This window comes from Dermochelys coriacea, chromosome 1 (genome assembly GCF_009764565.3).
Source record: "Dermochelys coriacea isolate rDerCor1 chromosome 1, rDerCor1.pri.v4, whole genome shotgun sequence".
NCBI classification, from domain to species: domain Eukaryota; kingdom Metazoa; phylum Chordata; order Testudines; family Dermochelyidae; genus Dermochelys; species Dermochelys coriacea.
The window spans coordinates 253,054,862-253,082,520 of NC_050068.2; the positions used below are offsets into that span (position 1 = coordinate 253,054,862).

The 27,659-nt window shown below is 42.6% G+C and overlaps 1 protein-coding gene across 3 annotated transcripts in view; it reads left to right on the plus strand.

Annotated features, from left to right (window-relative positions):
* Window positions 1–222: 222 nt before the first annotated feature.
* Window positions 223–27,659, plus strand: part of TXNRD1 (thioredoxin reductase 1) — a 48,116-nt gene continuing 20,679 nt past the window's right edge. The window contains exons 1-10 of one of the 3 annotated variants that reach the window (XM_038368845.2): window positions 223–567; window positions 7,549–7,712; window positions 10,314–10,374; window positions 16,021–16,130; window positions 20,094–20,216; window positions 21,386–21,458; window positions 21,572–21,691; window positions 22,427–22,569; window positions 22,698–22,813; window positions 25,111–25,336. In XM_038368845.2, the coding sequence (XP_038224773.1) occupies window positions 474–567; window positions 7,549–7,712; window positions 10,314–10,374; window positions 16,021–16,130; window positions 20,094–20,216; window positions 21,386–21,458; window positions 21,572–21,691; window positions 22,427–22,569; window positions 22,698–22,813; window positions 25,111–25,336 (1,230 nt within the window). In that variant the 5' untranslated portion in view covers window positions 223–473. The remainder of the gene's footprint in view (window positions 568–7,548; window positions 7,713–10,313; window positions 10,375–16,020; window positions 16,131–20,093; window positions 20,217–21,385; window positions 21,459–21,571; window positions 21,692–22,426; window positions 22,570–22,697; window positions 22,814–25,110; window positions 25,337–27,659) is intronic. The other 2 variants (XM_043519490.1, XM_038368868.2) reach the window with 2 other exon arrangements.

Here is a 27,659-nt window from a genome sequence, read left to right on the forward strand (position 1 = left end):
AAAGGAGGACTTGTGGCACCTTAGAGACTTAACACATTTATTAGAGCAGAAGCTTTCGGGAGCTACAGCTCACTTCATCGGATGCATTTCGAAAGCTTCTGCTCTAATAAATGTGTTAGTCTCTAAGGTGCCACAAGTCCTCCTTTTCTTTTTGCAAATACAGACTAACACGGCTGCTACTCTGAAACCTGGTGTAAAAAAGAATCAAGTGGGAGGCAGGAGGCGGTCCGGCGCCGCGTCCCGCACTCAGTAGCTGAGGCGCGTCCGCCGGCAGGGGTCGCCGGCGCGGCAGGGTTTGCAGGCGGCTCTATTGCTATTGCAAGCGGAGCTTCGCCTCGCAGGAGAGGAGCGCGCAGCTCCCTTCCCTGCAGGCGGGGCTTCCCCGGCGTCCTCGTCTGGTGCTGGCCTGGCTGAGGGCGCTGCGCGGCCCCTCCCTGGGAGCCGCTGGGGGAGGATGCGCTCAGACCCGCGCCATGGGGAGCTCGGTGAGGAAGGGCAAGGCGGTGCTGCCGGCAGAACAGGCTGCCCGCCCCAGTAGCCCCGGCCGGGAGCAGCCCCGCCGAGCAGGTAGGCAGCCCGCCCCTCGCGGGGGGACCAGGCGGCAGCCGGGCAGGACGGGGGGAGCAGGGAGCGGGGCTCGGCTCCCGCAGCAGCAGCCAGTTCGCTCTGCCCGTGCCAGGTGGCAGCCGCTCCCCAGCGTCTCCCCATCTCCTCGCGTCTCTCCCTGCCAGGGGCCTGCCTTGCCAAGCGTGGGGGCTTCCGCAGGGAAGCCTGCGATTTTTCTTCTGGGTGGGTATCGGGCAAGATGTTCAGCCCTGCCACTGGCTAGTGATTTGGGGTGCCCATCTTCATAGACTGGGGCCTGATTTGCAGAAGGTGCCAAGTGCCTGCCCCATGAAAATCAAGCCCTTTTAAGATGCCCTAACTAAGGTAAGTGCCCCAAAATAGAAACACCCCAAATCACTAGTTGCTTTTGAAAATCTCGGCCTCCTACCTAGATCAGGTGTGAGTCTCTGCATCGAAATAGCTAACTGTATAGACCATCTTTCTACATATCTGCCTAATAATACACAGGTTTCAGAGTAGCAGCCGTGTTAGTCTGTATTCGCAAAAAGAAAAGGAGGACTTGTGGCATCTTGGAGACTAACAAATTTATTAGAGCGCATCCGATGAAGTGAGCTGTAGCTCACGAAAGCTTATGCTCTAATAAATTTGTTAGTCTCTAAGGTGCCACAAGTACTCCTTTTCTTTTTAATAATACACAGTACTCGCAGCCCCTTTACACAAAGTACTTGACAAATGCCAATTAATCGATAGCTCTGGTCCATAAACTGACAATGAAACACTTAGATTTTCCGGTAAAAGAATTCATAAGTCTCAGAAACTGAAGCTAAAAATTGTGTGTGTGGGGTGGGGCAACATAAAGTCAAGAGCTCTGTAGCTATCTTTCTGCTTCAATTCCCTCTTCTAATCCTGACTCAGGACTTCTTATACTGGGACTTTTTAGGTACCTGTGTATGTAATTTTGAAGACAGACCTGTTTAATGAAGTAAAGGTGTGACTGCAGACAAGGCTTCAGTAATAATATGTTTCTAAAATTCAATTTGAGAAATTGAATTGTTTTCTGTGATTGCTTATACTTATCAAAATCTTGATCTGGTTTATGTGAAACAAAGATGATGTGGTTGATTCAGTTCTTATCTGTTTATGGCCAGATTCTGATAACCTGTCGTTTTGTTCTGTGTTTGTACAGCACCTGGCACAATAGGGACCTGACCTCTTTTAATAGGGCATTCAAGGCTGAAGGAAACTTTTAAAACATTACATATTTATGGATTATGGAAAGTTTTTAATACATAGCCCTCGCTCCCTCAAAGTTGGATACGGGTTGGTTGTTTTTTGTTTTGTTGTTGCCATAGAGCATTTTTGTATATATGATACTTGGAGAATCGTCAGGGCTAAAACACTTTTGTAGTTCTCTAAGATAATGTAAACCACTTTACATCTGTTTTATATACAGCTTCCCCAGAAATACAATGCAGAGAGGAGCACCCCCTCCAGAGCAGCAGCTTTGCTCCTGGAACCCCCCCAGAGCGCCCAAGATTTAGTCAGGGGTATATAGTACAGGTTATGGACAGGTCACAGGGCTGTGAATTTTTGTTTATTGCCCGTGACCTGTCCATGAATTTTACTAAAAATACCCATGATTAAATCTTAGCTTTACACATGATCACATACTATATAGCCCATAGAATCTCCCCTCCCCTTCCCCAGCTCCATGTCCTCATGTCAGTTTTGCCTCCCCTGTCTCCCCCAACTCCACATCTCGGTTCAAATTTGTGAGGTGCTGAGTGCCTTACGCTTCCAATAACTTCAGTAGGAGTTGCAGGTTGGGCTCTTGAGACGCAATTCCTTGTCGCTGGTGTGTATGGAAAGATTCTAACTGGAATCTGGGAGTGAGTTTGGTATCAGGCCCTTCATGGGTAGAGTTGCAAAATACTGTTACTATTAAAAATCACTGTTGCACGTTTTCTTTTACTAATAATAGCTGGCAGAGCCCCAAAATCCAACACGACTTCATGGTATAAAGATAAGGGGCCCAAATCACTGTTGTGTTACTCTACATTTATGCCAGTGTAACTGTACTGAAATCAATGAAATTACATCAGCGTGAAACTGGAGTAATGTAGTGATGAATTAGGCCCAAACTCATTTTATTTCTCTTTGTGCTGTTTCCTGTAAACATTTCTGCCATATTATTGTGTGTGTGGACTTTTAAAATATAACAAACAATGCTTCATAGCTGTGTTCACATAGCATTATTGTTGATGGATGCAAGCTTGCAGACTCTGGGCTCAATTTTGTCCTTGCTTACATCAGTGCAATCTTAGGCCTAGTCTGCACCTAAAATTTAGGTTGATTTGGCTATGTCACTCAAGGCTGTGAAAAATCGACACTCCTGAGAGACATAATTGAGCCAATCTAAGCCCCACTGGAGACACCACTAGGTTGACCTGGCTACCGCCTCTCGAGGGGGCAGATTTTCTACAACAGAAAAATCCCTTCCATTGCTGTACCAAGTGTCTACACTACTATGCTACCGTTGCATAGCTGCAGCACTTGTAGTGTAGACATACCCTTAGTGACCTCAGTAGTAACTGAGAGCAGGACTTATCCTTTAGTATATGAATTGCCAGTACTTTTCCTTGCCAGCCTAATGCTCATTCAATATGCATTTTTTTTTATTCCTATGTGTTTTGCAATATGCCCTAGTTCCCCACAAGCATAACACAATCAAATGGACATTTCATCAGCTTGAAAATAAATAAGTTAAAAGTAGCATAAGATACTGCACCTGCCCTGATGTCTCTTGACAGTTTTTGTGGTTTCACAATCATATTCCATTATTAGGAAAAGAAAAATATCTCCCAGGTTGCTGTGAGAGAGACCCATAGGAACAAAAGGGGAAACGAAGATCAACATTTTTGAAAGTGGCCAATGATTTTAGGAGCCCAGCTTAAGACACCCAAAAACAAATGTGAAATAACCTAAACTCTTGAGGAACTTTAACAAGACTGAACAAAACACATAGGAATAAAAACAAGCATAACATCTGTACACAGCCCAGGGTATTCCCTCATTCTTTGAGCTATTAGGTCTTATCCCATTGCCTTCTCTCCCTGGTTCCCCAAGGCCCTTTTTGGCCTCAGCTCTCTTTCAGCATCCCTCCTCCCCAAGATAGTCCTACCCAAACTTTCTGAGGTCTGGGCCTTTAGCACTGACACTGGCTTCGTTATCTGGAACATCTTTGGTCATCTGAGAAAACTTTCTGGCCATTAAGTGCCTCTCTATGAGGGTGACTAAATCATCATAAGAGGAAGGGTCATTTTGGCCAGCCTACCCTCGGAGGTCTTGTGGTAGTCTTCTCGGGAATCTGTCCAAACTCAAGAGTTCCATGATTTTTTTTTCATGCTGTTTGTCCCGGAAGGCAGCCACTCCCATCTCAGATGGATCAGGTTGAACAGTTGTGATCTTGGTGCTTTGTCTCTGGGTATCTCCACTAGTGGAATCTCTGGGCCCCTATGGTTGTAGTTGTCTGGAAGTAGTCCTTAGCAGTTTCTGCTGGCATGTCATAGTATGCCTTCTGGGTCTCCCAATATGCGAAAGGAACCAGGAGTGTGGATACTGGCCCACTGGTCTCGGAGCCAGGCCTCCTATAGGGCTGTTCTTTCAAATGTGAGGAGATATGCCTTGATGTCATGTCTCTGTTGTCATTTTTTGTAGATAACTGTTAGCCTTCAGGGATTAAGTTCCCTTGTGGCCACCTCCCATCTGAGTCAGGGCTTTTAGTTGCAAGTTCCCTTTGCATAGAGTGACTTGGTCTTGTGTTCCTGGTTTATCAGCAGTTGACTGTCTTCTGCTGTGTTCGCACCCTCACCACTTCCTCCATTCTCTGAAATGGTTTCCCTCTCCCTGGGAAAAGTCAGCTGTGCCAAATCCCATCCCTAATACCATGTGTGACAATACACCTCTTTCATCATGTCAGGTTGCAGCGTTTCTCCCAATGGCATTGGGGGCGTGTGAGGTAAATCAGTCCTACTCTAGAAGTTTATTCTTCATGTTGGTTTATTTAGAGGAGGCCCTAGGTTTGATCCAAGAGCTTCCTTAAACAAACGGTCCATTTCCTACCTCTCACTGGAGTATGCCTCTTCATATGCTGGCTACCAGTTGCCAGCCACCCTCTAACCCACTCTATGCCCAGCTATGCTGGGAACTAAGGCCTGCTCCCGAAACAGAAATAAACACATTTCCCTTATTGAGGAAAAACAGCTCTTTATTTGGAAAAGCCTTCCCCCCTCACTGCACACAGCCCTTTTGTTGCTTGCTCCTCTCCTCTCTCCCTCACTCTCCCTGGAAGAGGTTTCTAAAGGTCACAGGTTGTCCTTAATTAGACTCAGGTGTTTATAATTCACCTGAGGTAACCTTTTCCAGGTGATATTAAAAGGTCTTTAAACATTCTAAGACTGATATACCTGCCTTCAACCACATATTTATCCTTTTAAAGATAAGCACAAGAAAAGAGGTGCTCATTAATGGAGGTACATTACTATAATGCTCTACTTCTAATAGAAATGAACAAGCTGTTTACAGTTTAAATTGCTGAATAAGATATTTGAGCTATTTTAAAGCTTACTTTTGTGTTTTAGTACAAACTAAATGAAGGTGAAATACATGCTATAGGAATTTACTGATATTTCTGCATCATGTGTACAATATTGAACAAAAGGATTTTTTTCACTTTGTTTGTTTTATTTTGAATAGTGTCATGTTTTTGAATTTAATAAAGTTATAATATTCCACCTTTCTAGAACTGTCAGGTCTACCTTTGTCATGTTGCTAACACCTGAGAGCTTCCAGACTGCAAATCTCTAGGATTTGGACTCTCTTCTACTGCTGACTCATTCTATACTTAGCCTCAAAACACTTTCAGAGATGCTGGGACACTGCCTAGGAAAGCTTGGTTTCCTTTGACCATGTTCACTTTTGATACTTGGTTGATGGTACTCTTCCTTTAGTGCAAAGTACTTCCCTGTGTTTGCTTGTTCTGTGTCACTAAAATGCAGACCTGATAGTAAATAATAGATAGATAGAGATGGTGCAGAAAGGAATAGTTTTACTGGTGTGCATCAGGCAGTGTTGTTTGTTAGAGCAGTGGACTAGGACTCAGGATTCTATTCCCAGCTCTGCTGGGTGACCTTGGACAAGTCAATTCAGTCCTCTGTGTCTTGGTTTCCCCACCTGTAAAATGAGGATGATGATACTGAATTCCTAAGCACTTGGTGCTAGATTCACAAAAGTTTTTAGATGCCTATGTCCCAGTTTTAAGCTCTTTAGTGATCCACAAAACTAGTGAACTCTGTAGGCGTCTAAACTAATTTGACACCAAGATTTTCAGGGTACAGGTTCCCTTGGTACCTAGATTTCTGCCTCTGAACATGCACGCTGCTTCCTCCCTCTAGGCATCTGGACGCCTGTCTCCTGCCTAAGCCACAGAAGGATTGACAAATGGGAAAGATAGGCACCTATCTTGCATGCAGGGCCTGATCTTGTAAAGTGTGCTGAAGGGTTGCTTATTAGATTGGATCCCAATTAAAATCTGGCCAATGGTGGTGTCCACCTTACAACTTTTAGCCCAGTGGCAGGAGTACTTGCTTGGGATGTGGGAGACCCAGGTTCAATTCCCTCCTCTGCCTGAAAGGGAGAAAGGATTTGAACAAGGTTCTTCCACAGCCTAGGCAAGTGCTCTAACCACTAGGCTAAAAGTTATAAGGTGGGCACCACCACCCATGGGTGCCAGAAGGACTGCAAAAAAGGCTAATATTCTGGGGAGTATTAACAGGAGTGTCGTGGAAAACATGGAAGTAATTGTCCCGCTGTACTCGGTATTGGTGAGGTCTTATCTGGAGTACTTTGTCCAAGTCTGGGCACCACACTTTAAGAAAGATGGGGGCAAATTGAAGAGAGTCCAGAGGAGAGCAACAAAAATAATACAAGGTTTAGAAAAGCTGACCTATGAGGAAAGGTTAAAAAAAAAAAAAAACCTGGGGAAGCTTAGTTTTGAGAAAAGAAGACTGAGGGGGGGACCTGATAAGAGTCTTCAAATATGTTAAGGGCTTGTTATAAAGAGAATATTGATCAATTGTTCTCCATGTCCACTGAAGGTAGGAGAAGTAATTGGCTTAATCTGTAGCAAGGGAGATCTAGGTCAGATATTAGAAAGTTTTTTCTAACTATAAAGGTAGTTAAGCTCTGGAACAGGCTTCCCAGGGAGGTTGTGGAATCCCCATTGCTGTAGGTTTCTAAGAACAGGTTGGACAAACACCAGTCAGAGATGATCTAGGTTTACTTGGCCCTGCTACAGTGCTGGGGACTGGACTAGATGACCTCTTGAGGTCCTTTCCAGCCCTACATTTCTGTGATTCTATGAGAAGGGTGTGTGTGGGTGTGTCTGTGAGGTGGTGGGAGCGGGCTAACCAACCAAAACAGCTCCTTCCCAGAGCCGTGGAGGGAATACCCTTCCCCCCCTCAGCCTGACCCTCCTCTTCCCCTCTCACACCTCACCCTCACACGTACCAGCTTGACCATCTCTGGCGCCTGTGAACCAGAACCAGTTCACCAATCTTTAAACCTATTTATATTTTCACCACAATGAGAAAAATCTCTGTTCACAAGAGATTGCGCACTAAACAGTGTATTTAGAGATTACAAATATTGCAGGATTTTTCTTGATAGGACCAAGATAGCAGTCAAGAATGGGGGCGGCAGGAACAGGATGACTAAGGGTAGGTGAAGGTCTGCGAAAGAGTTAAGGGGGTAACAGATCCATAGATTTCAAGGCCAGAAGGGACCATTGTGATCATCTAGTCTGGCCATAGAACTTCTCCAAAATAGTTCCTAGAACAGATCTTTTAGAAAAACATCCAATCTTGATTTTAAAATTGCCAGTGGTGGATTTTGGTTACTCAACTTTTTTTTAATTTCTTCTAGCAACAGAAGATTATCACCATGCAGCTCAGAATGCAAACAATGGACAAGCCATTACAGCTTCCTGCAAAAATAAAGATACAGACCTGCAGTTTAAAATACAGGCCTACATAGATAAAAACACTGTTATGATCTTCAGTAACACAGCATGCAGTCTCTCTGCTAAGGTAATGTGTCAGTTTTCATGCAGAGATGTACAGGATTTGTCATATCTTCCAGGTTCAGTGTCCTTCATTTCACTAACGTAATTGAGTTGCCAGATCCCATTGATTTCAGCATGGCTCCACATGGGCACAGGAATCTGTCCACGTGGAGTCATTTTCAGGATCATGGTTTTCGTTGCTGTCTCCTCTACTTTTCCTAGTCCAGCCATGGCCAGAACCATCTTTCTGTTTTTTCCCCCCTGAAAAGTGCATGTGTGGTCTCTCATCCTAGCTGCAGACTGCTCCTGCATCTGGCACCCATCCCACTGTCCCTGACAAATATCTGGTCCTCGCCTTCCAGCTCACAGGCCTCAATCCAGAAGAGTACTTAAGCATGTGCCTAACATATGTTTACTTCAGTGGGACATATTTAAGCACATGCTTAAGCCTAAGCATATGTTGAAGTGGTTTGCTGAGTGAGGGCCATAGAATGCTCTGTTTCTGGATGTTCTCCACCTGGAAATTAAGTTGCAAAGGCTAAATTTTGGCTCTTTATCCCAGTCCATTCGTTCAGGGCCTGATCCTAAATTAGAGTTTTCCTGTTGACTTCAAGGTTTTCCTCCTGACTTGGGTCAGGCCCTCAGATAGATGACCGAGATGAGATTTCTTATTAATTCTGGTGCAGAATTTATCATCCCTTTGTCAATGCCTCTTCTTGAGTTACCTTGCTTCTGTAATACCCTTGCTCTGCTATTTAGAGATTTATTGAAAAGTTGTTAATTTATCTAGTTTTTCCTTTTGGAGAAACAGAACTGTGAAGAGTAGTTTCTGCCTTTTTCACGTATTCATTGGGTTTGATTAACTATGGATTATCTTTCTGTTAAAAGATGACCACTTTTTCTTTCTGTTATGGATAACATGTTTAATTCTTATTCAGGTTGAGAAGTTCCCAAAAGGAAATTCACATCTACATAAAGATATTTTCCCCCTTATTATGTAACTACCTGCATATGCCTCTACACATTATTTGTACATTTGTACTCTAATGGATGTAATTAAAAATAATTTACATTTTCTCAAAGGGGAACAGAAGTTTTATTTCAAGTTAATACATTATTTTTAAAAATGGTGGGCAATTGGAATAAGATTTTATACATTAGCAGAGGGATCTATGTTAGAGCACAGCCCCATTGTTCCTGTTATTAGTGCTTCTGTTTTTCCGGATTTATTTTTAGCAATTTTTGATTCATTATTTATTTTTAATTTAGCAATTTTATGTAGATGTCCAAAAATCAGGGCACTAAGGGGCTTTCTCTTTGTATATACTGTAATAAATAATCACTTCATAATGTTCCCTAGTGCACTTCAATGTAGTACTGTTTCAAACAGCAATACATTAAAGCACACTATGGAATCTAAGGGTTTACGCGGACCAATTAATGCACAACACATTAAAGTGCATTAGAAATCACCACCGTAGTGTGCGTTACTGCTCCATGTAGACAAGCCCTTAAATACAAGTAACTATTTCCAGAGTTTTTCCAGTGTTTATTGAATAAGCACCGATTTCATTTTTTAAGTCAGTAGTGTTTTATTGGTATTATCAGTTAAAACTTAAAACCAGAAGCCCTACTGTTAATGTAAAGTATTTTTAACTGAATTCTAGCTCAAATCATCCGACATCTTGCTCTCACTCAAATCAAGCTTAACTTTGGATGAAAGCAAGATTGGGCCCTAAGACTTTAAAAGCCGCAGAGCAGAACAACCACAGCACAACTAAGATTAAATCATTCTAGTTCTTGTGTCAGTAGTATAATGGATAGATAAGATAGTGTGAGTGTCTGATTTTCTCAGGGCATTGATTATAAGGACAGAGTGGCAAAAATGGAGGCAAATATAAGTCCTTTTGAACTTTGGTGTTCACCTCTATTTTCAAGGCGTCAGAATTAATGAATACCTTGCCCGGCTAACTTCTAATATGGCAGAACAATCTACCTCATTCCTGATTTACCAGTTATGAGGCTAACATGACTCCTTTTTTAATGGATTTTAGAGGGCTTGTCAAAATTAAATTGATAACAAAAACTCAAGGGTAGATTTGATCCTGATCCGAGTTCTGCTTGGCTTAGGGAGGTGAGTGTAATGGAGGAAGGGCATTGGGTAGCCAATTCCAGCTCCTTGATCCTGTGGGCCAGTTTACAGTGGTCTAAGCAGTGGTGAGCTGGAGCCGGTTCACGAGGGACAACCAGTTCTAAAAAGGCTTCTAAATTTAACCAGCCAAAAGTGGCACCTTAGGCGCTTACTCCATTGGTGCTCCAGAGAGTCTGTGGAATTTCTTGTGCAAGACAGTGACTGCTCACCATTTGGAGTAAGGCCCAGTGTTTCCCAGAGACTGGCTAAGTGACTTGCGCAAGGACACAGTGAGGCAGTGGCAGAGCCAGGAAGAGAACCTATGGCCTCTGAGGTTCTTCTCTAGCCATTCATCTACACTGCCTCTCAGTGGGAGGATTCTTATGGGCTAAATGTAGATAGGAGGATAAATGGGTGGCTTAATAGAGGGAAGAATGGAAAATTTCAGTGTTCAGTGCTTTGTATTAATGTCACTATACACTGTGCTTTATGCAGGTGAAGGAGCTGTTCAAATCCATGAGCGTTCCCTATTGTTCACTTGAACTAGACAAGACAGGTAAGGCTCCTTTGCAGCTGAGTTTGTTGCATGCAAATAAATATACTCACAGTCTGTAAGCACCACAGTCTTTCTTAATATTTTCTATGACTATTTCCTCGTTGGCTGTATCTGCAAACAATGAGATTGCTGTTCTTCATTGTAGTCTAAAGACAAAAATTTTTTTGCATCTCTTCCTCATGGAGAGCATAGATGTTCTTGTAAAACAGGTGAAACATTTCCTCACCTGCCTCCTCAGAACAACTATCGAGAGTAACCTCTGTGTGACCTGTTAAAACTACAGTACCAAATGGAAGAACAATGAGGAGTCCTTGTGGCACCTTAGAGACTAACAAATTTATTTGGGCATAAGCTTTCATGGGCTAGAATCCACTTCATCAGATGCATGGAGTGGAAAATACAAGAGCAGGTATAAATACATGAAAAGATGCGAATTGCCTTACCAAGTGTGAGATTGGTCTAGCGACTGCACCAAATGGGATTCACTGCTGTTGTGTTTCATTCTGCTATAGCTATGGCTGGGATTTGCATGATGGTATCTGAAAATGATAGTGATGCTTCCTTCATCCTATACTGCTTTTATTTAATGTTTTAGCCCCTATGAGAGAAGGTGAGATTATAAGTGAAGTTGCTTTTATATGTATGGTGCGTCTTAAACACAAGTAGCTAAATTGAGAGGTGAGGCCAGTGAGACTGTAAGTTCATGTAACATACGCCTTCATCCATACCTATAGGGCTTGCTTCTGATCTCACTTATGACATTACATTAATGTAACTCTTCTGACTTCAATGGGTTATTCCTGGCTTACATTGATGTCAGTGAGAGGCGTAGAAAGTCCCTTGTCTGTACATTATACCCATTTAGATTATCTTTGACTAACCAACTTGCTCACTTTGGCACAGCCAATGATTGAACCCTGACTGTGAAGGCAAATGTGGCTCTAAACCACATTCATGTTTCCTCTGAGCTCAGTGGAGCCAGGGGTTGGGTCATCCCCTGACACAGACTATCCACAGGGCTGCTCTAATTTTTATGGTAAATTAGGCTACAATGGCCCTTTGGTCAGGGATCAGTGCAGTGTCACCCAAGCCAGCCCTGCTACATCTCTTGCAATGGAGTTGAGGGGTGGCAGAAGCCACTGACATAAAGCCAACATAGCTGCCCTCTGCAAGATCACAAAGAGAAACTGTTGGGACAAAGATCTAGTCTTATGATTTACACCCACTCATCACCCTGCAAAAAAGTCTTATGCACATCACCTTTGAATTTGGCCCACTGAACCTGAGTCTGTTGAACTGTAAACTGATGTAACTCATATTGCTGAGGGTCTAGGTGATAGGAGTAAAGCAACTGGCACATCATTGTTAAAACGAGGCATTTGTTTTTAAGTTGTCTCTTTCAGAGTAGCAGCCGTGTTAGTCTGTATTCGCAAAAAGAAAAGGAGAACTTGTGGCTTTTTGCAAATACAGACTAACATGGCTGCTACTCTGAAACCTGTCATTATGCAAGGCACTGAATTTAGCCATATAGAGTGGAAATCTGTCAACTTCATGATTTATTTTTAGTGCCACAAGTTCTCCTTTTCTTCTTCCAGATTGTTAGAGTAGTAATGACAGCTAATTTTTCAATCAAATTCTTTATGGTGCTGGTGCATGCCAATGCCAATCAGCAGAAAGTTTCTGCTTTGTGATATGGAGAGCAAATTCTTACTTAAATCAACAAAGACTTTTTTGCCTTGAAGTGCAGTTCTTAGATCTGCATGGCAAGTACTTTAAGGGTTTACACCTACCACACTTTCTTACATAAGCAACAGTTGGTTTTATTCCTTACAGCACTAGAAGTTACACAAACTTTAGTCTGAAGTTCTCAGGTGGGGGCTTAATGTAAATGAGAATCAGGTCCTCCATTTTACTCTTGTACTTAATATTGAATTTTGTTTGGCTTTTTAATACTGTAAAGAGGTTTTTTTTTAATAGTATCAGATTGTTAATGAACCCTTGTGCAGGGGGCACAAGGGCTGGGATCAAAGCTCTTTGTGCTTTTCTCCCCTTATCCTGCTCCACTGAGCTATCACAGGGTGCTTTCCTCCACAAAGGGGGCAGGCACAGAGGGGTAGAGTCTGTGCGTGGGCCAGCAGGTGAGCCCAGATGTGAGGAGAGCACACACTGCCTCCATTTCAAGGGTGGCAGAGCTGCAGTGTGCGCTCTCTGGAAACCCCAGGAAGAATTCCTCCTGTGCTATCATTGCAGCATAGACCCTCCTTACCCATTCAGTGCAGGATTGTGCCTTTAAGGCACGATCCATCTCGTAGTGCTGTTAACATTGATGTATATTTAGTGACAGGGTGGGGGAGTTTCATATTTTCTTTAACATTACAGTGTGCCAGATGTAGTCCAATATCATGGCCCAACCAGCTTTTTATGGGGTTTCCTAACGTTATGGGCCATATATTCACCTGGTGTAAATTAGCACAGCTCCACTGAAGTTAGAGTGACCAGACAGCAAATGTGAAAAATCAGGACAGGGGTTGGGGTAATAGGAGCCTATATAAGAAAAAGATCCAAAAATCTAGACTGTCCCTATAAAATCGGGACGTCTGGTCACCCTAACTGAAGTCATAACTTCATTAGAGCGATGCTAATTTACACCAGCTATGAGAGTGGCCCTAAATGCCCTCTGTCTCAGAGAAGGATCCAAATGTGCTAGATGTGAGATCCAAGACTTGCTTGTGGATGTTACCCTGAGGAATATGCTAGTTTATCTGAGGGAAAATATTGATTCACCAACTCCCTACATTATTGTAATTTCCATTAATAGAAGAGATCATACTGAGTGTTTGCCAGAACAAACACAGGATATGAAAAGCGCTTCTTTGTCATTCGTCTCTGGCAGTTTGCCCAGTGCAACAAGGGAGTGGCCAAGAAGCTATGAATTCATGACTAAGTTCTCCTGGTAGATACTTGGGGTGACTAGAGTTAATTGTGTACAATTTGCCTTGTCCAACCAACATATTTTTATCTCATTTCAGAGTATAGTTTTACATGAACATTCTTGAAGCTGTTTAAACTTGTTATAGGAATACACATAAGGTTCATTTGTTTAAAGTCCATAGAATTCTGGCTTTTCGTAGGGTTTTTTTTTTTAATTTTATTTTTGTGGCAGGGGGAATGTTCTCCCTCAATACAAATCCTGGGAGGTATTCAAAAACTGTCCCAGTATTCCTCAGCATATATTGGGGTAGGCTGTTGTCCTGTTCCCTCCGCTCAGGAAGCATTAAACACTACATTTGGAGTCTGTTCAGTCCCTTTCCTTAGGGCACCATTTGTTTGCACTGACAATCTTTAGCAAATCCCAAAATCAAACAGTTCAACATAAATCCAGCAGCCACCCTTCCCTCAACTCGAGGGCTTTCTTGCTGGAGCCTCTCTGCACCTGGCAACACCTGGTGCTGTGCTGGGAGTGCTGCCTCACCCTCTGTCCTGAAGTGGTTTCCATCATATCCAGGGTTTACAGTTTGGTTCAGTGGCTCTCAGCATCCTCACTATACAAATTGTTCCAGTGCCCCTGCCAGGCAACTCTTCCCCAGCCTTCCTATGGACCAGAAGCTGCCAAAGTTACTGATCCTCCAAGCTGCATATAACAATCTTCAGAAGTTCAAGATCTACAGCACAGCTGCCAGGGCCTCGGGCTTATGCCCTGCTGGAGGCACCTGCCAGGCACAAGGCTTCGGTCCCGCTCTTGTTGAAGCCCTGGCAAGTGCACACCATGGGGCTGAAGCCCCGCAGAAGGCCCTACCACACCACCCTGCTATAAGGCCCGGTCACCCTTCCACTTCCCCCCGCTGAGTCTGGTAGGTGAATGGGGGAGGGGTCATGGGGGGCCTCCAAGAGCCACACTTTAACTGTAAAAGAACCTCATGCGGCTCGTGAGCCACAGTTTGGCCACCCCTACTATAGACCGTCTTCCTGGGAGTCCCCCTGCCACATGAGCCAACCTGCTGCCTGGAGTGTTCCCTCTGAGTAGAGCTCTTTCAGCCTTGATTGGAACCGGGTGTTCATCAGGCAATTACCTGACTCCTTCCTTCCCAGGGGCGGGGCAGGAAGAGGTGTGGCAGGGGCGAGAAGAAGTTGGGTGGGGCCTTGGGGGAAGGGTTGCAGTGGGGGCAGGGCCTGGGGTAGAGCGGGGGTTGAGCACCCCCAGGGAAATTAGAAAGTTGGTGTCTTGGGTGAGTATTATCCCTAAGTTACGGAGTAGGAAATGGAAATAATAAAGTTAAGGGCTAATTTTCAGTAAGTTGGTCTGTCTGTATTTGAGTGCACAATTGAATTTCTCCTTTGTGTGCTCACTACCAGATATGTATGCACATATCCAGGACAGGTGTGTGTCTAGCCATGTGCATGTGCAAACCAGAATTTGCACTGCACATCCTGTAGTAAGCAGAAGTATGCACACAATTAAATACACACACGTGCGTGCTGACCAACTTATGGAAAATCAAGCCCGTCGTGACTTGACCAAAGTTGCGTGGAGATTCAGGAGCAGAGCTGGTCATAGAACGTGTTGTGTGCAAACCTTGCCTCTCCTCCTCATTCAGTGCTATGCCAGATCATAAATCATCAGGCTTGGAGAATTTTCTGGGTTTTCCCAGACATGACCTCTTTTTTTGGTAGTCTGCTCTCCATCTGGGAGGATTTTTCAAATAAGAGGAAATGTCTGGGGAGTAGTGGAGCAGATGCTGCCTCTCAGAAAGAGCGGTCTGTGTGCTCCGATCAGTCCCTCCCCTGCATACGCAGCTGCTGGATCCCACTCACCCCACCCCGGCCTGCCAGGTAAGTGGAGCTGCCAAGTGCCTCTCAGCCATGCCGCCTGCCGGGCTTCGGTGCCTTCGAGCCTGGCCAGGAGGGTGACCGGGCCAGGCTGAGGCTCCCTGCCCTGGGGATGTGGAAAAGCCTGCAGGCACTGACTGATGTGCTGGTGCCATGTTGCAGGCCTGCCACTGTGATAGGGGGTGTGACATTGACCCCCACCTTGATTGTGAGGCCACAGGTACTCCCTCCAGCACAGCCCAGGTACCTCCAGCACCCCCAAATACCCGTCCCAGGAAACCCCTCACCCCCACCCGCTTGGCAGTGTCCTCTATTTGGGAACTTGAAATATGGTAACCCTAGTCATGGTAACAGATCCAATTGAAGGAAGAGTTCTGAAGAAACTAACCAAAAGAGAACCATCCCAAACTTTTAATAAATTTTCATAAAATATTAGCATGAAAAACTAATGGTTGATGAGGGCTTTTTTTCTGGAGAGCTGCGAGAGAAAAATATTGGTAGTAATTTTCTTTAGAAAATTTAGAAAATTCTTTTAAAAATTTAACCACAGACAATCTAATTATATTGTAAAACTGGCAGGAACCCTAGCAAATCAATTTATTGGATTTCAGCAGATTAAAATATAGCAAGTCATTCTACCTTTGCATGTGACTCATCATTGCCTTAGGAAATAGGTTGCATTGCAGTGTAATCCAATTCATGGGGAAGTGAGTGATCTTTCTTGAGAAACAGAAAGCCACACCCCTCTGTGATTTCACTTCACATAGTAGCCTTCATAAAGGAAGACTTTAGACTGTATTTTTGTTCTTTATTTCACAGAGGATGGGCAGAAGCTGCAAGACGCACTGTATGAACTAACCATGGAAACTTCAGTACCAATTGTATTTGTGCAACAGAAGCAAATAGGAGATTATGACAAAATTTTAAAGGTAGGAAAAGAAACAACATGAGCAGACCTTTATAACTTTTTAGGTTTGAAGGTAAGAATCAGTACAGATGCAGCCTTCCTTTTAACAGTATGTAGTTCGGGGGGTTGTTTCAGCCTCGAATCACAATCACCCTTTCTCCATATTACTGAATGGGAAGCAGGTCCTGGCAAGATCCCAGCTAAATCAGAGCAGAGCTCTGAAGGGGGACTGGGAAGGGGGAGAGGGGAAGGATCTTGATATGGAAAAAGTTGAGAACTACTGATGTAGTAAAGACTCTAAACAGTTTCATAACTTGTGTGATGCAAAGTGTAACTTTTTTTTTTAAATTTTCAAAGCATGACTTACAAAGTATCGTCTCCTCTCCAGATACACTATAAGTAGGTTTTGTAGTCTCTTCTTATGATGTGTGCTTCATCAAGGTATCTTTTTTCTCACTAATTATGTTTGATGGTTATCTGGTAGCTATTTTGTGATGGCTGTCTATTCTCAGACAAGGCTGTCGCCATCAGGCAAACAAAAGGATGTGTTTTGGGGAGGAAGAGGGGTGGAGAGAAACAGTACACTTTCTTTTTAAACTTATTTCTGTAAACTTGAACAATATGAATGGTATTTCACAGAGTACAGTAAATGCTTCCTTCCTAAGCTCTTCTAACAGAAATAGAACTTGAACCTAGGCATAGGGCAAAGGCCATGTTGCAAAAGGGGAACCGAATCCAAAGTTTTAGATGCAATATTCTTTTTTCTGTGGGGTTTGGGTGTGTGTGTGTGTGGTTACATGTTCCCAGCTACTGATGTGTCTGATGCTTTCAGGGTTTTGTTTCCATTTTTAAAAAGCAGTCTGATTATCTAATGCTTCTGATTTATCTTTCTACAGCCAAGTCTATACTACTGACTTTTGCCAACATAGCTATGTTGGTCAGGGGTGTGGATAAGGTGAGATCTGTGACTTAGAGCTGTGCTGGAAAAAGCCCCCAGTATAGATGGTATAGCTTTTATGATGTAGCTTATTTCGCTTGGGATGGCTGGAACAATAAAAGTGCAGCTTTGCCAGTATAAGCTGTGTCCACCCAAAGAGCACTTTGCTAGTATAGCTATTCTGGCAAAGCCTTCAAAGTGTAGACCTGGTCTAAATAATGAGATGTTGCATGTGAAATTTCAGTGAGGTTGACTTGTGCTGGGGCTAGGAGGTTGGAAAATCTAGCTTAAAATCAGAAGCTACTGTGAACCTTAGCTATGGAAGCATCATCATCCTTCCATAATGCATTACACATGATGTCTGTTTGGTGTGAGAGTCAAATACATTGTATAAAGAAAAGGAGTATTTGTGGCACTTTAGAGACTAACAAATTTATTTGAGCATAAGCTTTTGTGAGCTACAGCTCACCTCACGAAAGCTTATGCTCAAATAAATTTGTTAGTCTCTAAGGTGCCACAAGTACTCCTTTTCTTTTTGCGAATACAGACTAACACGGCTGCTACTCTGAAATACGTTGTATATGGTAGAATATTGTCTCTTTGGAAGATATGATGTACTCATTGAATGAAACTCCAAATAGAGAGAAATTTGTAGTTATTTCAGTGTGGGTTTAGGGCATAAGGATGCCTTTGCTAATTTATCATATGTGTGATTTGTGATATAAATGACAGCACCATAATTTGTTGAGATGTTGTTTGCTTAGTGTGGAGTTTTTTCAGGGGGCAGGGAGATGGGTGGAGTATTGCCTGATCTGTTCATTCTTTACTTCCTGACTTTGTTCTATGAATTTAGTATTTTCTTAATACGTTTCTTTATCTGACGCATTTGTTCTCTTCATGTACTTTCACACCTTGATCCATGGGGATAATAACCTCGCAATGCAGTGCAAACAGCTAACTCAACAAAAATGTGCTTGGCATGAAATTATAATAGATAGATGCTTGAAGGGGTCTTGAAATTTAGTCAGTTCAATGAAGTGAGTTAAAGGTATTTTCAAGTGCTTTTCTTGTTCCCTGAATCCCTTGCCAATTTTGGGGGTTCTTTTTTGTTTTTCAATGATTTTCTCTCCTTGCTGTCTGAAAGAAACAGAACAACAAAAGAAAACACTAACAGACAGTGAGCTACATCTTCTTCTTTCTCTCCACTCCACCTTGATCCATGCATGGCTCTCAATACCTTTGTGCTGAAGAGAGATTTGTGCGCTTTCCCCTGCTCTGAACACTGCAGAGGCTTCTCTGCTCAGTCTGGGGTCCATGCAGAAGTATACAATGGGCTAGGACAGGGATGGCTAACCTGAGCCTGAAAAGGAGCCAGAATTTACCAATGTACATTGCCAAAGAGCCACAGTAATACGTCAGCAGCCCTGCATCAGCTCCGTGGGTGTCCCCCCACCCCCCAGCACCTCCCGCCCACCGGCAGCCACTCCCCCTCCCTCCCTGCGCCTCCCGATCAGCTGTTTGGTGGCATGCAGAAGGCTCGGAGGGCGAGGAGCAAGGGCTTAACAGGCTCACTGGAGGGGGAGAGGGTGGGAAGGGGTGGAGTGGGGGCAGGGCCAGGGGTTGAGCAGTGGGAACCCCCCGGCACATTGGAAAGTTGATGCCTGTAGCTTCAGTCCTGGAGTTGGTGCCTATACAAGGAGCCGCATATTAACTTCTGAAGAGCCGCATGTGGCTCCGGAGCCACAGGTTGGCCACCCCTGGGATAGTAGGATGCCTGTCATTCCCACTCTGACCTTCCAGAATTTATCTGGAGAAAATAATTCAGCCCCAGCCTAGCTGTGTTACCTCTTCCATGGAGGTCCACATTCTGAAATGAAGTTTCAGAATTACAAGATGCAAATTTTCTGAAAAACTTTCTTTTTTTTTTTTTAGTTTCAAACTTTTTTTTTTGTGGGAATGTCTGTCGAAATAATGTATTTTTCTAGATGCTTTGGCTTCAACAAAAATTCTGTCAAAAGTTTTGATGAAAAATTTCCTTCCAGCTTCCTTCCACTAGCTGACAAGCTCTCAGAGAGCTGTGTGGTTTCAAAGGTGGCTGTGTCCCTTTAACATACGGGGATGTTTATTTAGTATGGAAAGTCATTTGGAGCTATGCCCATGGACACCAGCTAAGGATCTGGACCTTGCTCACTAGAGGTCTTATCTTGTGCCGTTGGGGTCAATGGAAGTTTTGCCTGCAACATCAAGTATCACACATTTAATACAATGGCTGATTTTGGACAGAGGGATATGAATATTAATGGAATGTGCTTTATAGACAACTGTCCAAATGCATGACTATTAGAGCAGAATAACAACAGCTAATCCACAAAAAGAGAGCAGAGGCAAATTCATCTCTGGTGCAACTCCATTGACTTCATTTGACTTCCTGTCATTTGGACTTATGATTCTGGAATGAAAGCTAAAACTATTATGTCAGACCTCAGGGAAAGCCACATGCAAAAAACATTAAGTATAGTTTTGTTTTCTAAGAGACTAGTTTATGTAAAGTGGTAAATGAAGTTTGTTTAAAAACTTTAGGGGATGTTTTCAGGGAATATGGCACTGCTGAATTTTCCTGCTCAGACATGCTGTGGAAAAAACAATTCTAGAAAAGAGTGGCAGTTGGTGGGGGAATAATTATTTTAAAAACCCCAACAGATTATACACCTGTTGCATTCACCCTGTCAGCATATTATATAGTATGAACAGGGACTAGGGCTGATTTAATACAATACATTGAACTGTTCAGCTCAAACCTGCACAAAAGCAGCAGGTTCATATCTTTGTGTCTATATAGGAAGCTGAGCTACTGGAGTAAGGATTACAAAGATACAACTCTAAGAAGCTAATGGGGAGCAGTGTTTGCAAACTCCAAAAACACCCATTTCCCCCTCCACCAGCAACTGTTTCTCATTGGAAGTATTCATTTTGTCATTGATTCAGAGTTGAGAGCTATGGATAATACTTTTCTTTGAATAAATGTGTCTCTTTGTTTTCTTCTTTCAGGCACATAAGGAAGGAAAGATTCAAAAACTACTTGAAACAAAGGGACATGATCATATGCAGGATTCCTATGACTATGATCTAATTGTCATTGGAGGGGGTTCTGGAGGTCTGGCTGCTTCCAAGGTACGAGTGACAAAATGCAAATGTATGAGCCACTGATAATTAAGCAGAATACATCCTGAACGTTTCAGGTCTGAATATCTCTAATATTGTAGAGGCATCAAATTAATTCTTGTTCTTTTGTGGATCTTCGGGTGCTAATCCTAGTAGCATGGTATCCTCATTTAAAGAGACAGTGGTTCTGAAGATGAAAAGTATGAAAATGTAACAAAGTGAATATAAAATAAAACTTGACCTTTTTCCCCCCCACCTCCCTTCCAGAGATATTGTTAGAAAACACTGGGAAAATATCTCAAGAGGTTTTCTTAGCATTTGGATTAAATTGCTGAGACTATCTTGAAATTATTATAAACAAGTTTTTATTTTTGTCTGAGATTAATATCCACCTTTGTGTGTGTGTTCGTACATACACGCACCTGCGCACACATTTTTTAAAAAAAATTTGGGATCAGTCATTTTATTTTTAATGGAAGAAGTTGTATAACTTCAAAGTTTCATAGAATGAAATCCTGGCCTCACTGAAGTCAATGGGAGTTTTGCTTAAATAGTGTGAGCCCTTCATATGATGGAATATAATTAATAGCGCGTGAGCCAGTTGTGGTCATTCAAGATATCAGGTTACTAGTTTGAAAAACAAATGCCACTCTTGACATCTACAGATCGTGGGCTAAATTCTGTATTCATGTATACCAGCACGACCACATTGAAATGTAGGGGATGTGCAGAGATGTAACTGAGGGCAGAATTTGGTGCCAGGTGCCTTTATGCTGTTATAGGACATGTCAGATCAATGCAGTAGAAACACGTTTTTAAAGGGAGAACCAGATAAATAATGTTAGAAGGATTTTAAAACAAATGGAATGTTGAGAAATTATTTAAGCAATATGACTGGCTGAAGTGGAGAGCATCAGTTCTTTAGCAGTGCCCTCAACCTACCAGGTGGAACTGTATCACTTGTAGAAATCTGTATGCCCGTTTCCCCCCCCCCCCCCCTTTTCCATTTGAGCATGCAGATTAATCCTGAAGATTAATGACCGTTTGGCCATGCCCTTGCAACTCAATTGTTATTACATAATTAAAAATGACATTGATTTTCAGCAGTGTATGATGCTATCATGTAGTATGGATATAAGTTCTAATATTTCAATATTTGTGTTTAATTTGTTCTCCAGGAGGCTGCCAAGTATGGCAAGAAAGTGATGGTGCTTGACTATGTTACTCCTACTCCTCGGGGAACTAGATGGGGTAAATTTCTGATGGCTACAGTCATGTTGTTATAAAGGGGCATTTCTTATTAAACTCAGATTCTATTTTAGAACAGAGCACATTCATACATAAAACATATTCTCTTCTCTTAGGTCTTGGAGGGACGTGTGTAAATGTGGGTTGTATACCTAAAAAACTGATGCACCAGGCAGCTTTGCTAGGACAAGCCTTACAAGATTCACGCAAGTTTGGATGGCAGTTTGAGGAGAAAGGTATAGAAATTAAAAAAAAAAATCTTAATTTTCATGTACCTCTAACCTGCAAGGTGCTGAGCACTTCAGGACCTCTGCTGCAAAGCAATTCAGATTGTGCTAGCTTTAAGAACATAAGTGGTACCATTGAGTTCAGTGGGATGACACACATGCTTAAGTGCATTGCAGGATCAGGACCGGAGTACTCAGCATCAGGTCCTCAGTGGTGTAGTGTGCATTTTTATAGTCATTGATTCCTTCCAGCGTTTAATATCATGAACTTTACATGTCCATATATGTGGGTCAGGATTTGGTGCAGGCATGCTCCTGTAAGTGGGAATATGCAGAGGCAATTCTTAAAGAGACGTAACCTGTTCGTGTTTTAACAGACACCTACTCACAGTTGTCAACAGAATATTGATACTGAGATAATATTGATACTGAGATGAAACTTCAAGGGTAGACATAGGAAATGACAAGATCTTGAATGGCTTGGTCAGAGCCCCCTGATAGCAAAATGCTTGCCTGCCACTGTTGTTGCAGCCATGTGGTAAGCACTGTAGGTCAGACTACCTTATTCCATCTTTTTGCTGGTGTAACTCATTAGATTTCAGGGGGTACACAAGGGTGAAACAGGAGCAACACAGTGGTGAATCGGGCCCTGTGTGACTACTGTGATGTGATAATCCCACTGGAAGGCTGTGGAAAATGAGGAATAGACAGGTTAAAAGCTGGATATCTTTGTTTCTTCAACAGTCAAACACAGCTGGGAGACTATGACAGAAGCTGTTCAGAATTATATTGGCTCTCTCAACTGGGGCTACAGGGTGTCTTTGAGAGAGAAGAAGGTCACGTACGAGAATGCTTATGGAGAATTTGTTGGGCCACACACAATTAAGGTACCAAATAGCAATGTGTCCTCTATCTCTTCTTTACTCTTTTTGGACAAAGATGCTTTTCTGACACAACAATCTTCTTGTTGGTAAGAGTGTGAAATACAAACTGTGTCCTGTTGCTTTGCATATAGGCAACAAATAACAAAGGAAAAGAGAAATTTTACACAGCGGAGAAATTTCTGATTGCCACCGGTGAAAGGCCACGCTACCTGGGTGTCCCTGGAGACAAGGAATACTGCATTAGCAGGTAAAAATGGGCAGGAATGCAGAATAATCCACTATGCCTATTTTAAAATGGTCTCCTATAGTATGAGTTCTGCAGGTTGTAAGAGAGTAGGGGTGCTGAGCATGGTGCTTTATTACTCATGGCCCTGTAAAGTAACACAAGAGGAGGAGAATGGCCATGGCAGAATAATGGACCAGCAAGAACACCAGACCTAGCATACATCACGAGGCTGTGAGCACTTAGCTATGAGACATGTTTCATGCAATCCTTTAGTAGTACTACTTCAGGGGGACAGCAGCAGTAATTGAGAATACCATAATGCCCAGAATTTTGCATTAATTCATCAGGCCTATCTCCATGCCCATTGCACTCATTTCCTCCCTATTCGCCTGCGACTGGTTCAATGCAGCTGTGGTGGTTTGTTCAAGTTGAGGAGCACTGTGCACTTTGAGGAAGCCTTTCTGCACAAGTGCTGAGGAAATCCTGAGTCTGAAAGCATTTCCACTCTACAAGTCAGCAGTCTGTATAAACTCATGTAGCAAGCTGAAGTACTGTTGACCCAAGAAATACTAGAGTTTTTGTTGTGAAACCACATGAAATTTGCCTGTCTTCTTGTCTTGTTACAACTTTGAAACTCAATCCAGGTTCCCCAAGAAGTTCATAAAATTTCATGAATCTTATGGGTAAACGCGAACTGATTTATGACTCCATGAAAGCCATACAAAACTTGTGGCTTTGCAAGTTTTTAACACATCCAGGTGAAATGCAGTGGTTTCAACCGAGTATAACTTTTAGGTTCTTTGGAGCATGGAACCGAAGGCAAAAATTATGGGCATGCAAATCTTATATGAGTCAAAACAAATAAAAGGTTTGAATAAACTCCTGTGAATGGAAACAGCCAAATTTCACACTTCTCTACTAACAGGAAGTGGTGAGAGTGGACATAATTTATATATAGACAACATAACACACAAAACTGGTAAAAGAACATTAAGATTGCAAAGTCAAGCAAGTACTCAGAAGTTAGGAAATGCCAGAATAGTTTGTCAATCTCAATTCGGTCCCTTTGTGTGCATGCATTATAATACAGACTTTAAGGACATGATCATATTCTGTTTTTTCTACAGTAGCTTTTTTAGGGAGAATCCTGCTGAGCCTCTGCAGTCCTGGGCTGGAGCATGCTTATTATAGATGGAATCCTTGGAGATTTCAGCTGCCAAACTTTAACAAATCTCTACTAAGCATGTGGAATGCACCCGCTGCCAGATTTCAAGCCGTTGCTCTAAAGCAGGGGTTCTCAAACTTCATTGCACCATGACCCTCTGACAATAAAAATTACTACATGATCCCCAGGAGCAGGGACTGAAGCCTGAGTCCATCCAAGCCCAGCTGCCCGGGGAGCCGGGGGGGCAGTTCCAAAGCCTGGTGGGGCCAACGCTGAAGCCCAAGGGCTTCTGTCCCGGTCAGGGGGCCTGTAACCTGAGCCCCGCCACCCAGGGCTGAAGCCCTTGGGCTTTGATCCCAGGTGGTTGGGCTTGGGCTTTGGCCCTGGGTGGTGGGTCTCAGGCTTTGGCCACAAGCCTCAGCAAGTCTAATGCCAGCCCTGGCAACCCCATTAAAACGAGGTTACGACCCACTTTGGGGTCCCACTCCATAGTTTGAGAACCGCTGCTCTAAAGCATGGTGGAGCTAAAGCCACTCCACAAAACAGTTGAACTACGTTTGCTGAAACATTTAAAAAAAAAAAAAAAAAAATTGAGCCTGAAGCAGACACTCAGGTTGGAAAACTTCAGCCCAAACAGTTAAAGCTTAGCAAAGTTACGTATAACTGTGTGGACCTAATGGCCCCACCTATAGTTATGGTTTGTGCACATTTGTTATATTTTATTTGCATATTGGTTGTATTTTTAATATTTTGTACTATACTGATTTAAAATAAAATCTTAAAAAAACTCAAGATGGTACATTTATCTACATACTGAGCCCTCTTCCTTGCGAAGAGTTAACTCATTACAACACCATTTGCAATGAGATTCAAATTTTAAGAAAAGCAGGCACTAAGATCTGCGCAGCTGCTTATATTTATTGTAGAAAATCCATAATTTTTTTGGTAATTTGGACAAACTGAAAGGCAAATTAGAGTATTCCACATTCATTTTTGATGCTCCTAGTTAGAACTTCTCTGCCATGTGGTGACCTCAGATTCCAATTGTGTATATAGTGTATTCCTAGTTCTAAAGATTTCCTATTTCCGCTAAAGAAAAATAGCTGTCAATTGTAAAGAATTGTATTATAGTCTATTTTTTTTTTTTTTTCAGTGACGATCTCTTCTCTCTGCCTTACTGTCCAGGAAAGACCCTGGTGGTTGGAGCTTCCTATGTTGCCCTTGAATGTGCTGGATTTCTTGCAGGTCTTGGTTTAGATGTAACTGTAATGGTGCGATCCATCCTTTTAAGAGGATTTGATCAGGAAATGGCGAACAAAATTGGGGAACATATGGAAGAACATGGAATCAAGTTTATTAAACAGTTTGTTCCAACTAAGGTAAGCCTTTTCATTGGAACAATTGAAAGTGATACATAAACATAAATGAAAGCAATCTTCAGATCGTAGTATTTTAAGAAACATGAATTATCTATCTTAGTGGCAACAAAAAGTTGAATCCATATTATTGGATCTGCTAAAACGTAATGTGACAAAACTCTATCCTTGCCTCCGTGGGTCCTGCGTTTCCTGGCGGATTTCGCTAGCCTCAGAGGCTCACTGTGACCCTCCACGTAACCCTTCTTTCTCTAGGGACAAGGGTCACAGTCTACTGAGCCATCTTCATCATAAGCCAGTGAGGGAGGTGAGGAGAAGCTATCCTTCCTTGCACAGTGTCTGTTATCTCCCAGTCTCAGTGATTAATCAGGGGGCAAAGGTGGTGGGGGGAGCCCAGGCCCACCCTCCACTCCAGGCTCCAGCCCAGGATCCCTAATAGCATCAGCTATGGTAGCTGACCTTTTAGAAACATGACATGTACAATTCCTTGGGCTACTTCCCCCACAGCAGCCCTCACTTCTTCAAGCTCTACTTCACCCTTACCTCAAGGCCTCCTTCCCTGTGCCTGATATGGTGTGTACTACTCAGCCTCTCCAACCGCGCAACTTCTTCACACAGCTCCTGACATGCACCCCCACCTGACTGACTGGGAGGCTTTTAACTAGTTTCAGCCAGCCCCTGATTGGCTTCAGGTGTCCCAATCAACATAGCATTCTCCCTGCCTTCTGGAAAGTTCTTAATTGGCCCCAGGTGTCTTAATTGACCTGGAGCAGCTGCCATTTCACTTATCCTGTACCAGAGATTTGTTTAGCCTGGAGCTAATATACCTATCTCCCACTACTCTTCCATAGCCATCTGGCCTTGCCCCATTATAGGAAGTAAGGTTAATTTTTTTATTGCCTTGTAACAGTCTGATTTTATAAACTTTATCTAATTGAGAACTACAACCTAGTTTTATTATTTAAGTTGCCTGAGGTTTTAAAATTCTGTATAAGAATTAGATTCTTTAGCCTCCTGTGCTAAAAATATTGTTAGAAACTAAGGTTCTGATTCTGCAAACATTGAATGCACATGCTTAACTTTGAGTATGTGAATACTTCCAGTGAAGTTAGCAGCACTATTCACATACTCAAAATTAAGCATATGCATAAGTTTTTGCAGAACTGAAGCCAATGCATTGAAAGCATTCACATTACATGAGGATAAACTGAATGCCAGTTTCAGTTTGTAACAGTCTGAACCTCTAAATGCTTACTGCAGTACCTAATGCTTACTACCTAGTAGAGTCAAGGGAGCTATCCTTTGATATTAACCACTAAGTACGGTAGTAAGTATTTGCAGCATAATGCCTTAAATTTGCAAGGTGACAAGAAAATTCTTTTCACTGTGGAATAAAAATAAGAAGAATGTTTATCTGATTATTTTATTGAAAATAGTGTAAAAAATTAAATACCAACCACCTTGCAGTTTAGTCCCCAATTGTGCAAATAATTACACGTGTATATCTTTACTCACATGTAGTGTTTTGGAGGATGGGGATCCCGAGACATGGACTCCTGCACCTGTGGCTTTAACAGAACTATGTGTGGGCATTGGGATCCACACCATCAGATCCCAATGCAGGGCTGGGGCCTACCTGTAAAAAATACAATTGTATCTTTACAGTGTAAGATAATGGCTAAAATGAGGCAACAAAAAGGCCTTGATTGGCAAATCACTTAAGCACATGCTTAACTTTGACTTTGTGCCTATGAGTAAGCCTGTTAAAGTTAAGCATATTCTTAGATGAATTAGGGCCATAAAAAGGACCCATTATACTACATATAAAGCTTTTTTGTCCTTTATGTAAAGTTACTATCAAAGACCAGGGCGGGTGCCAACAGCATTTTGCTTAATGATTAGGTTTTAATTATTATAAAATGGGAAAGGAATTACAAAACAACTTCCATTAGGCGCTAAGCCAATACATTATAATGTTTTAGGTGTTCAAGGATTAAAAATTAAATAAAATGCATTCCATTTTTTTCACTCTTAGCACACCAGGGATAGGCTTAAAAAACTGTTTGTGTGTGTAGGGGGGATTGCTAATTTCTATTGTGTGAACTCACTCTGTTCTCGTAAAGGATAAGAGATTTATCCTGAAAGTGGATATTGCAGTGGAGTTAGAGTGGAGATTGCAAGGAATTTTCTGTTTTATTCATGCAAAATCTGCAGCAATCCCAATGTATATGAAAAAGAGAGAGCTGAATGTTTAGCTTCTAATTGCTCCATATTTAGTGCAGCAGTTTTTTATGGGACCCAATCCTACAAGATGCTGAGCCTTCCC